The sequence below is a fragment of the Kogia breviceps genome, chromosome 9 (genome assembly GCF_026419965.1).
Source record: "Kogia breviceps isolate mKogBre1 chromosome 9, mKogBre1 haplotype 1, whole genome shotgun sequence".
NCBI lineage: Eukaryota > Metazoa > Chordata > Mammalia > Artiodactyla > Physeteridae > Kogia > Kogia breviceps.
In genome coordinates this window covers 80,501,708-80,514,147 of record NC_081318.1, presented here as the reverse complement: position 1 = coordinate 80,514,147, position 12,440 = coordinate 80,501,708, and the positions used below count along the sequence as shown (strand labels likewise).

At 34.1% G+C, this 12,440-nt stretch overlaps 1 protein-coding gene across 5 annotated transcripts in view; it reads right to left on the bottom strand.

Annotated features, from left to right (window-relative positions):
* The window catches only part of PCLO (piccolo presynaptic cytomatrix protein), a 378,181-nt gene that overhangs the window by 100,948 nt on the left and 264,793 nt on the right, over nt 1-12,440 (bottom strand). For 4 of the 5 annotated variants that reach the window (XM_067042711.1, XM_059074371.2, XM_067042713.1 and 1 more), the window contains exons 11-12: nt 645-753; nt 39-106 (exon numbers count right to left, since the gene is read on the bottom strand). In XM_067042711.1, the coding sequence (XP_066898812.1) occupies nt 39-106; nt 645-753 (177 nt within the window). The remainder of the gene's footprint in view (nt 1-38; nt 107-644; nt 754-12,440) is intronic. The other variant, XM_067042715.1, reaches the window with a different exon arrangement.

The following is a 12,440-nucleotide window of genomic DNA, read 5'->3' as shown; positions in this document are numbered from 1 at the left end:
TTTTTACCCACAGTTGGAAGCACACTGCTTTCACCTACCAGCTTTTGGTGGTTCATGAAGTTCTAGGTGCTGGGGATTTTCAGAATCTGATAGCATACTGAGGTCCCTAAAAATTAAAACAAAAAAAAAAAATTAAGAAAGCAACTGAGGAAGTCTGAGACAAAAGGCCTTTTTTCCCAACTATGCTGAATATTTTTTTTTCAGTAGGTAAATGAGAAGTGGTTAATGATATAAAGCAATTTCAAAGCATGCTCACCCTTCTAACCAAATCTATATTTGCAATGCTGTTAAAAGTCAGCTGATAAAAATGATTATTTAAGGTGAAATCTTTATGGATTAAATATAAGTTCATTTTGAAATACTGTACACATCCATGAAATCTAAATGGGTTTAGGCTTTCATTTAAATGATGCATGTTTCAATAAAAGCATGAAAGGGGACATAATCAGAAACAAAATTAGCTGGATTCTTTCTATGCTTTAGACTTTGATTCTGAACACAAGAAAACTATAAAACTTGTATTCACTTCATGTTCTAATTACAGGAAATCTTGCTGACTGGCAAAGGTTCCACCTTAACAATTTTAAATTAAAAGAGACATGAATAGCCAAAAAATGGAAACAAAAAGATGGGGAAAAACTCACAGTCTTACACATATTTCTGCTTCCCCACTTTGCTGACTAATGATACTCTGCACTTCTTCATATGTTTTAGAAGTTAAAGGAATTCCATTCCATTCCAATACTTGCATGCCTACAAAGACAAATTCAAGTATAAAATAAAAAAGGTGTGCTGTCTCATCTGGGTCCACAAGGCACAGATGACATTGTTTTGCACTTAAAAACCAACTCAGCACACCATTTCAGAGAACATCAGTTCAAAGTTCTCTGGAACATTAATATCAAAATCATATGAAGTTTGATTTCATCAACTTACCTGAACATATAAAATATGTCTAACAGGACATGCAAAATGTTGCTCTTGAAAATCTATTAAATAGTATCAAACACATGCATTTTGTTCACACTGCTTTAAAGAAAACATTCTTGACTGTATATTGCTTAAACCAATTTTGTGTGGGAAAAAAATAATTGCAACCACCAATATAATTTTTCCACGGGCAACGCGCAACTAGAAGAGTATAAACTTCCATTCTCTTGCGGAATAGGAGTGGTAAAAAAAAGTCATTAGGATTTTGTTGCGAAGCTCCCCTTAAGAAATTGTTACAGCTTCAACTTTGCTCAGATAAAAAAGATTTCCATGGTGTGTGTTTTTCTTCGCTGCATGCAAGACAGTCCTGAGTAGAAGCAGCAGAAGTGTTATAGAAGGCAGCGTCATGGGTGTGCATGTGGCCTGTGCAATAGTATGCCCTGCGCTCAGAAGGGCCCCATGCTTGGTTTAATGCTTTGCTACTGCCATCTTGAAATTCTTAACATTGTTTGAACAGAGTCCTATATTTTTATTTTGCACTGGGTCCCATAAATTATGTTGCTGGACTGGTTACACAGCATTTCATGTTTCCTCTCTTTCTAGAAAGGTAATTTTCATACAAAAAAGTAGTAACATAATTAATATTTCAATATTTTACATTTAGTTTTTTTGTCCATTTTATATGAGCTGTCAAATAATTTTGGGAACGTATTTGGCACAAATCACACAGTCCTAATATGTAGCTATGTGGGCTAGATATAAATTCGATGAAACCATCCAGAGTTATAGCGCCCAGATATTTGTGAATGTTACCAACTTTACCTGAGAAAAAATACCTGTATGCCATGACTAGGTTATAATTTAAATAAAAAGAAATACTTGTTGAACAATTAGGTTTTCAAGGAGCTTCAAAGATGCCAATGTGAAATTCCCTATTACTCACTATTGGCTTCCATGGGAAATTCTCAAAATGGCATGACTGAGTCTTTAAAAGTTTTAATGATTTTGATATACATTGGAAAGCATATTACCAGTTACAAACAAGTAAGGGAAGTTCTTTTACTATTGGGAAATGGCAAAAGAAGTCCATAAAAATGCCCACAATAACACAAACAAGAATGACTTTTCTATAACTTACTCCAAGAAAACTTTATCTTCAGATGGGCCTTAGGTTTATTTCAACAATCCCAGGCTGTTGTACACATAAAATGAGAAAATTACATAAAAGACAGTGATAATACCACTAAAGAAAAATTTAGAGCTGAAAGAGGAAAAGCACACTGAAAAACACACTTTTTCTTAGTCATAAGAAAGAGTACATTTATGAACAGATGATTCTGAATTCAAACAAATTAAAAGTCTATAATTCAGAAATTGCATTGTCACTTTTCTGCAGGAGCAAATTCTATGAAAGGAAATAGCTGCATAATCTTCATGCTTCTTCCGTTGAATTTATCTGTTCATTTTTCACGTCTTAAAGGGGCAAATTTATAAAACATGTTTATCCAGTGAAATGAATAAATGCTTCTAGTTGTAAACAGGAAAACTATTTAGACACATTAATAAAACTGATGAAAAATACAGATAACTAGGATCTTAACCTAGATATATACCTGAGATCATGAACTACATGATTTGCTCTGTCCTAAGATATACCAACTGAATTTCTTTTCCCCTTACTCAGTTTCCCACTAGCACTGGGGCAGTACTGCAGTTCAAAAGATTTTGCCAGTTCTTTTATCCTTTTATTTTTGATTTCAATGGTGAGTATGAGTTCTATAGGGAATGTGACTACTTGAACACAGTTCCCTTTCCTCTGCCTCTCCAACTTCCTACAAATCCTACAAGAACCACAGTAAAATAACCAAGTGAATATACAAACTACTTTTAAATTCATAAGATGGTTTTAGTCATTGTGAGAATTAAGTACTGTTAAGTATGTGTCTTCAAATATGATATTTTGGAAAATACTTTAATTGTAAAATCCTATAGACTATTTTAAAATGCGCGCAGAAATTGTTTGATCATACTACACAGAAACCAAAGTAGTATTTTATCATTTCAATGATCTGAATATAAGCATATTCAATCTTAAGGAAACTTTTTACTCTGACTTTGGTTTAGAAATAATTCCCAGAACACAGTGAACACATGAATGGTCTTATCTATTATTTAGCATTATGAGCAAACACATTTTCTTTATGTTTAAATTATATCGACATGTATGTTAACCGGTTGTTCAAGTTTGAGATTGCACAGATGATACTTCAATTATATCCCTAGGAAGTGTCTCTTCTAATAACTTTTAATAGGAAAACTAAGATAATCTGAATTTTTTTGAATGTGCAACAGTAATGATAGAATTTGCTGCTCAAAGTCTTACACCTAATAGGTTATTAAAAACTGAAAAAAGACAATAACCAGGTAATTTTTGAATTCTAAAAACATCAATCACTATAAAACATTCTCAAATATGTGTTTTTATAACTTCTGGGATTACTGAATTTCGTATGTTTCTCAAATTTGCAAAAGTTATTCTTATCTTTACAATTCAGAATTTCATGTATGTTATTTCTCTGTCTATAATATTTACCACTACTGCAAAAACATCTTCTATATTAAAATTACTGCATTAACAGTCAAAATCTTATATGTTAATGTATATCCAAACATATATCTCACAAAAGCTCATAACTTTTATTGATTTATTCCACAAATATTTATGTGGCAGGCACTACAAAATTCATCACCTTTGTGATGATCACCACCTTTGTATCTACTATTTTATGGTGTTATAAAAATTAATAAAAATGATACTCTACTAGAAAAAGCAGAAGTATCTTGGCAATTAGTAAAATGAAGATTCACAGAGAAGGAAATTCAAAAGTGGTTTAAGTATATGAAGAAAAGCCCAGACTCATTAGCGATTAGAAAGTACAAATCAAAGCAATAATGATGTATTACTTAACGCTCATCATATTGAGGAAAGTTTGAAAGCCAGAAAATACAGCATGTTGACCAAGATATGGGATTAGGGGACCTTGACTTCAAGAGATATTATAATTGCTAGGAGTTTTTTTAGCTTTATCCCCACTCTATGAGGTGAGAATACTATGACTGTTAGGATGAAAAAAAACAACTGCTCATTTACAATTTATAAACATGTAATTATTTTAATGGGAATGCAGACAAATGCAACCACTCTGGAGTGCAATGTGGTAGAACGTCATTAAATTAAGCATATGTACACCCTAGGACCCAGAAATCTTGACTTTCTATTTGTGGGGAGGTGGCAGTATCAGGAAAAATGGACAATGAGAGCTTATTAAATACTCATGATGGAAACACTTAGCAGTTTTAGGAAATGGACCATACCAGGTGTTAACACCAAAGGGCAGATCCGTCTTAAAATCATCTGCCAAGTAAAAACAAGTGAGAAACAGGATGTGATCTATAGGGCAATGACATTTATGTTCATTAAAATGATATTCACACAAACTAACATTATATATCATACAAATAAACAACAGACCATTACATAAATTATCATGGTTTTTCATGGGGGAAGATAAGATAGGAAAAGAGAGTGAGACAAAAGGAAAGAAATGATTTAATAAATGAATGAGTAAACAAACAAGCAAACAGCCCCCCCCCCCACAGAGGAGGGGACCTTATGTGAACCAATGGGGCTGGTGTGCTGTGAAATGAAAATTGGATACAGCTGGGATAAAAAAACCCCACAAAACAATTAAAAAATATGCATATAATAAATTATTTATAGTTTATTATTTTATCCTTTTTTCCACTGATATTATTAACTATGACTCTAGATTAATTTTCTAAATTTGGAATCTGCTCTCAAGAACCCTCTATAAACTAGCAGCAGTAGGAAAAACTCAGATGAACTGGTTATCTGCCCTGCCTTTCTAAATAGTGAACACATCCTGCAAGTGATTTTCAGGAGTCCAATACATTGACCCCAACAGTTTATACTAATTACTCATTCATTTTCAAGTTAGGCAATGTTAATATAAGAGAAATGCATAGGTAGATGGATTTTATTATTTTTCAAAACTACATTTTAAAATATTTTACAATTTTAGCCTATTTATACATTAATATAAAAGAAAGAAAGAAAGAAGGGTGGAAAAAAGGGAAAAAAAGGAAAGGAAAAAAGAATGGAGGGAGGTAAAGTTAAAAAAAATAGTATTTGAATACTGTCTTGATTGTTTACAGATCAAAGGAGATGTCCTCAATTATGATAAGATTTTCAAACAACAGAATACACATTTTTCACAAGAGCTCATGGAACATTCTCCAGGATAGATCATATCTTGGGTCACAAATCTAGCCTTGGTAAATTTAAGAAAATTGAAATCGTATCAAGTATCTTTTCCAACCACAATGCTATGAGACTAGATATCAATTACAGGAAAAGATCTGTAAAAAATACAAACACATGGAGGCTAAACAATACACTACTTAATAACGAAGTGATCACTGAAGAAATCAAAGAGGAAATCAAAAAATACTTAGAAACAAATGACAATGGAGACATGACGACCCAAAACCTGTGGGATGCAGCAAAAGCAGTTCTAAGAGGGAAGCTTATAGCAAAGCAATCTTACCTTAAGAAACAGGAAACATCTCGAAAAAACAATGTAACTTGGCACTTAAAACAATTAGAGAAAGAAGAACAAAAAACCCCCAAATTTAGCAGAGGGAAAGAAATCATAAAGATCAGATCAGAAATAAATGAAAAAGAAATGAAGGAAACGATAGCAAAGATCAATAAAACTAAAAGCTACAAACTACAAGCAACTGTATGCCAATAAAATGGACAACCTGGAAGAAATGGACACATTCTCAGAAATGCACAACCTGCCGAGACTGAACCAGGAAGAAATAGAAAATATGAACAGACCAATCACAAGCACTGAAATTGAAACAGTGATTAAAAATCTTCCAACAAACAAAAGCCCTGGACCAGATGGCTTCACAGGTGAATTCTATCAAACATTTAGAGGAGAGCTAACACTTATCCTTCTCAAACTCTTCCAAAAGATAGCAGAGGGAGGAAGACTCCCAAACTCATTCTATGAGGCCATCATAACCCTGATACCCAAACCAGACAAAGACCTCACAAAGAAAGAAAACTATAGGCCAATATCACTGATGAACATAGATGCGAAAATCCTCAACAAAATACTAGCAAACAGAATCCAACAGCACATTAAAAGGATCATACACCATGATCAAGTGAGTTTTATTCCAGGAATGCAAGGATTCTTCAATATATGCAAATCAATCAACGTGATACACCATATCAACAAACTGAAGGAGAAAAACCATATGATCATCTCAATAGATGCAGAGAAAGCTTTTGACAAAATTCAACACCCATTTATGATAAAAACCCTGCAGAAGGTAGGCATAGAGGGAACTTTACTCAACATAATAAGGGCCATATATGACAAACCCACAGCCAGCATCGTTCTCAATGGTGAAAAACGGAAACCATTTCCACTAAGGTCATGAACAAGACAAGGTTGCCCACTCTCACCACTCTTATTCAACATAGTTTTGGAAGTTCTAGCCCCAGCAGCCAGAGAAGAAAAAGAAATAAAAGGAATCCAAATTGGAAAAGAAGAAATAAAGCTGTCACTGTTTGCAGATGACATGATACTATACATAGAGAATCCTAAGGATGCTACCAGAAAACTACTAGAGCTAATCAATGAATTTGGTAAGGTAGCAGGATACAAAATTAATGCACAGAAATCTCTGGCATTCTTATACACTAATGATGAAAAATCTGAGAGTGAAATTAAGAAAACACTCCCATTTACCATTGCAACAAAAAGAATAAAATAACTAGGAATAAACTTACCTAAGGAGACAAAAGACCTGTATGCAGAAAATTATAAGACACTGATGAAAGAAGTTAAAGATGATACAAATAGATGGAGAGATATACCATGTTCTTGGATGGGAAGAATCAACATTGTGAAAATGACTCTATTACCCAAAGCAATCTACAGATTCAATGCAATCCCTATCAAACTACCACTGGCATTTTTTACAGAACTAGAACAAAAAATTTCACAATTTGTATGGAAACACAAAAGACCTCAAATAGCCAAAGCAATCTTGAGAACGAAAAATGGAGCTGGAGGAATCAGGCTCCCTGATTTCAGACTATACTACAAAGCTACAGTAATCAAGATAGTATGGTACTAGCACAAAAACAGAAATATAGATCAATGGAACAGGACAGAAAGCCCAGAGATAAACCCACACACCTATGGTCACCTTATCTTTGATAAAGGAAGCAAGAAAATACAGTGGAGAAAAGACAGCCTCTTCAATAAGTGGTGCTGGGAAAACTGGACAGGTACATGTAAAAGTATGAAATTAGAACACTCCCTAACACCACACACAAAAATAAACTCAATATGGGTTAAAGACCTACATGTAAGGCCAGACACTATAAAACTCTTAGAGGAAAACATAGGCAGAACACTCTATGGCATAAATCACAGCAAGATCCTTTTTGACCCACCTCCTAGAGAAATGGAAATAAAAACAAAAATAAACAAATGGGACCTAATGAAACTTAAAAGCTTTTGCACAGCAAAGGATACCATAAACAAGACCAAAAGACAACCCTTAGAATGGGAGAAAACAGTTGCAAATGAAGCAACTGACAAAGGATTAATCTCCAAAATTTATAAGCAACTCAGGCAGCTCAATAACAAAAAAACAAACAACCCAATCCAAAAATGGGCAGAAGACCTAAATAGACATTTCTCCAAAGTAGATATACAGATTACCAACAAACACATGAAAGAATGCTCAACATCATTAAGCATTAGACAAATGCAAATCAAAACTACAATGAGATATCATCTCACACCGGTCAGAATGGCCATCATCAAAAAATCTAGAAACAATAAATGCTGGAGAGGGTGTGGAGAAAAGGGAACACCCTTGCACTGCTGGTGGGAATGTAAACTGATACAACCACTATGGAGAACAGTATGGAGGTTCCTTAAAAAATGAAAAATAGAACTACCATACGACCCCGTAATCCCACTACTGGGCATATACCTTGCAAAAACCATAATTCAAAAAGAGTCATGTACCAAAATGTTCATTGCAGCTCTATTTACAATAGCCAGGACATGGAAGCAACGTAAGTGTCCATCAACAGATGAATGGATAAAGAAGATGTGGCACATATATACAATGGAATATTACTCAGTCATAAAAAGAAACGAAATTGAGTTATTTGTAGTGAGGTGGATGGACCTGGAGTCTGTCATACAGAGTGAAGTAAGTCAGAAGGAGAAAAACAAGTACCGTATGCTAACACATATATATGGAATCTAAGAAAAAAAAATGTCACGAAGAGACTAGGGGTAGGATGGGAATAAAACACAGACCTGTGTTTAAGCTGGGACGAAGTGAGAGAGTGGCATGGACATATATACACTATCAAATGTAGGGTGGATAGCTAGTGGAAGCAGTCGCATAGCACAGGGAGATCAGCTCGGTGCTTTGTGACCACCTAGAGGGGTGGGATAGGGAGGGTTGGAGGGAGGGAGACGCAAGAGGGAAGAGATATGGGAACATATGTATATGTATAACTGATTCACTTCGTTGTAAAGCAGAAACTAACACACCATTGTAAAGCAATTATACTCCAATAAAGATGTTAAAAAAAAGATGTTCAATACTGTACACCTGAAACACTTTAAAAACCAGCAAAGTATGGCTTGCATATATAAATTCTCAAATGAAATTAGTTTACATATTACCAAATTATCACAGTTTGAATATAAAAAATTATCTAGGATATATCAAAGACTACTGTTGAACTATCTGAGCTTACCCACAGTTTTTTTTTTTTCTAGGTCTGAGTCTACTGAAAATTTTTAGAATTAATGACTTCTACACTTCCAGATGTAAAACAGATATGCCTCCATTCATTACAAAATTGTAAAGAAAATAGATTATCACATATCTTGCAGTATTAATGGTCAATAATAAGCGGGTCATTGAAGGAGGATTACATGAATGAAATGTCTTGCAAAGGCATGTCAACTAATTCATAGACTCATTATAAAGTAAGAAAGATCTGTGCAGAGGTGCTAGTTTTAGTCTTTTGTACAATATATTAGAGAAGTGAAACAGGAGGTGACATGACTTTTCTAACATCACACAGTTAGTTGATGGTAATGCAGAAATATGAACTCCATTTAACTGTCTCTCAGGCCAATGCTAGTGTCAGTAAAGAGGAAAACTCATTCAAATTATGCTAACCGAAACTACATCGTAGCCCACCTGAATAGAAACAATGTTCAAATATGTAAAACCTAGCACAAAGAACACATATATTACCTATAATGACATATTTAACCACAATAAAGAAAGGTAATTTAGAAATTATTTCATTATCTACATGACAATATTATCTGAAGATTAGGGCATGCAAAAATTGAAGATCTTATTGAACAAACAGAAAGTTGTGGGATATATCATTTTATGGTGGGTAAACAGTGACCATTAGGAAAGCTGATTGGCTTTCTCATCTCTCTTCCCCACTTCAGTCCCAGAAGGGAAACCAATTTCACATTTCTACAGGCACAATGATGGGAAATTATGCTGAGCCCCGCTGGAAGGGAAAATAATGTAGGAAGGATTGTTCAATATCACTAATCATCAGGGAAATGCAAATCAAAAGCACAATGACACATCATCTCACACCTGTTAGGATGGCTATTATTTAAAAAAACCCCAAACAAACAAACAAACAAAACCCCACAAAAGACAATAAAAGTACTGGTAAGGAAGTGAAGAAATTGGAACTAGTGTACTCTGGTGGTTGCAATGCAAAATGGTGCAGCCGCTATGGAAAACAGTATGAAGCTTCCTAAAAATTAAAAGTAGAATTACCACATGATCTAGCAATCCCACTTCTGAGTATTTATCCAAAAGAACTGAAATCAGGATCTTAAAGAGATATCAGCGCTCCTATGTTCTCTGCAGTGCTATACACAAGAGCCAAAATGTGAAAATAACCTAAATATACATTAACAGATAAATGGATAAAGAAAATATGGTTTATAAATATTAAGGAATATTATTCAGCCTTTATTGCTTAGGATTCAGGAAATCCTGTAATATGAGGCATGAATGAACCTTGAAAATATTATGCTAAGTGGAATAAACCCGTCACAGAGGACAAATACTGCTTGATTCCATCTATATGAGGTATCTAAAATAGTCAAACTCATAGAAGCAAAGAATAGAATGGTGGTTGCCAGGGCCTGAGGGAAGGGAAAATGGGGAATTTCTTATTAACTTGTATAAAAGGTCAGTTATGCAGGACAAATAAGCTTTAGATATCTGAAAAATAACACTGTGCTTTTAATTAACAATATTGTATCGTACACTTAAAAACCTGTGAAGAGGGTAGATCTCAATGTTTAAAGTACTAAACAGAATTTTAAAAAGAAAAAAAGAAGAATGTAGGATGAATGAAAGGAAGGGGAGGTAGAGAGTTCTAGGGAGAAGATATCCCCCAACAATGGTGGCTGGAGGTTGCAAGGGCAGTAGAGAGCAGCATCCTGCTTGCTTATATTATCAAGGGAAGATGGCATTACCTCAAAGAAAAATTTCTATGCGGTGCCATTACAAAAGTTGACCTTAGATTTGATGGCTCAACCTAGGCAGAATTACTCTCGTGAAAATTTGGTCACAGTTTAAAGGAGCCAGCCACTGTCAAGGAAGCATGCAGTCTTGGACACTGCTCTCAATGTGGTGTGGGTCAAGGTACAGAGGCCCAACCCCCAGTGTTCTAGAATGTGTAAGAGCTGCACTGCGAATTTCCCCAGTGCTCATGGGACAGGCAACATCAAAAAATTGAAGTGTTTCAACTCCTCACCAGTAGGTGAAGGGAAGATTGGAACTGATTACATTTGATTTACAGAAAAAGTCATATGTTTCTTACACTCCAGTATAGGTGTTTCAAATTCATGCTTTTTAAACAGAGTTAAGGTAAATAGGGGAATATATCAATGATGTGTGGGTCCAATTTGAAGAAGATTATCGTGATAGGATTCTGTTTCCAATCACTCTGACCTCTAATATAATCTATTAATCCAGTTCAATATTTCCTGGAAGGATTGGTACAGATACCAAAGTCACTCTATGGCTACAGTTTATGGTGTTTAGAATTAGATATGTTATTTGAAACAGGCTACAATAGAATGTGGCTGAATAAGGCAGGAAAGGGGTTATGGGTAGATTAGTAAAATTTTATTGATCCCCCGAAAATAATATAACACGTGGAGATATCCAATGATACGTCTGTGATGCTATCATCTCATTTGAAGTAGGGTGCAGTTCATAAATTTATAAACTTTTCTCAGTTTAATTTCCCAATTTATTTTGTTAAAATACTCAGAATGGATGTTTTCTACTGACTTTCTAATTAAATGGCATGAACAGATTAATATCATCAAGTCTAAAGGATATCATGACCAGCTAACAGTAACAGATTAATCCAAAATGCACTCATAATTATACAGAGTTACAGAGTTGGGTTAAATGGACATAGAAAGCTAGGGCAAATGACACAACTGCTCATGAGAAATGCTTGTCTTAACTGGTGCCTCCTCTGCTTTAAGTATCCCTAGCGAACAAGCAAGGATTTCAACTTTAATTATGTTCTTAACCTTTTTTGATACTCATGTGTTCAAATGTATCCCAGTACTCAGACAATGGATTTTAAGATAAAATATCATCAATTTATACCAGGAAAAGTGTTTCTTAATAAATACAGGAGACGTCTGAACCAGTGGCAAAATCATGATCATCATCATCTCCACTGAGCATATATATAGAAGATATAAATTCCATTTCATAACATTATTTGACAGACAAAATGCAAAGAGCTTTGCTTTGACTTCTGAGTTGTAACTTTAAATCATGTGCAAAATTGGACAAAAAGGAAACTATGTTTTGAAAAGTAAAGTTATAAAAAGAAATCTCCCAATGAAAATTTAAGAGTAAAAAATTTAACAGCAAAAAATTCCAATATACTCTTCTAGAGTATAAGAAATACATTTTTTTACGAAGAAGGAGGATTTTTAAAAAAATCATAACCTAAGTACTCATCACTAGAAATATTACAACATGGTCAATTTCTGTGCATAAAAATGTTGTTTTTATATTTTGCTTATTTTGAGACAAAGACACTATATAATTATTATGAATGGTAAAGTCAAAACTAAAAGAGTGAACTTTAAATACATAAATTCTTTCACCATTTGAAGAGTTAAAGGATAGAAATAAAAGAGAAGTCATTTCAAACAATAAAAAATCAATAACCATTTTATCACCCTAAGAGAAACTTTACAAAAATGAAATGAATTATGTGTTAAGTTACTTCAAAAGAAGTGCCAGTATTCTGTTAACATCATGAAGAGGAACTAGCAAATAAT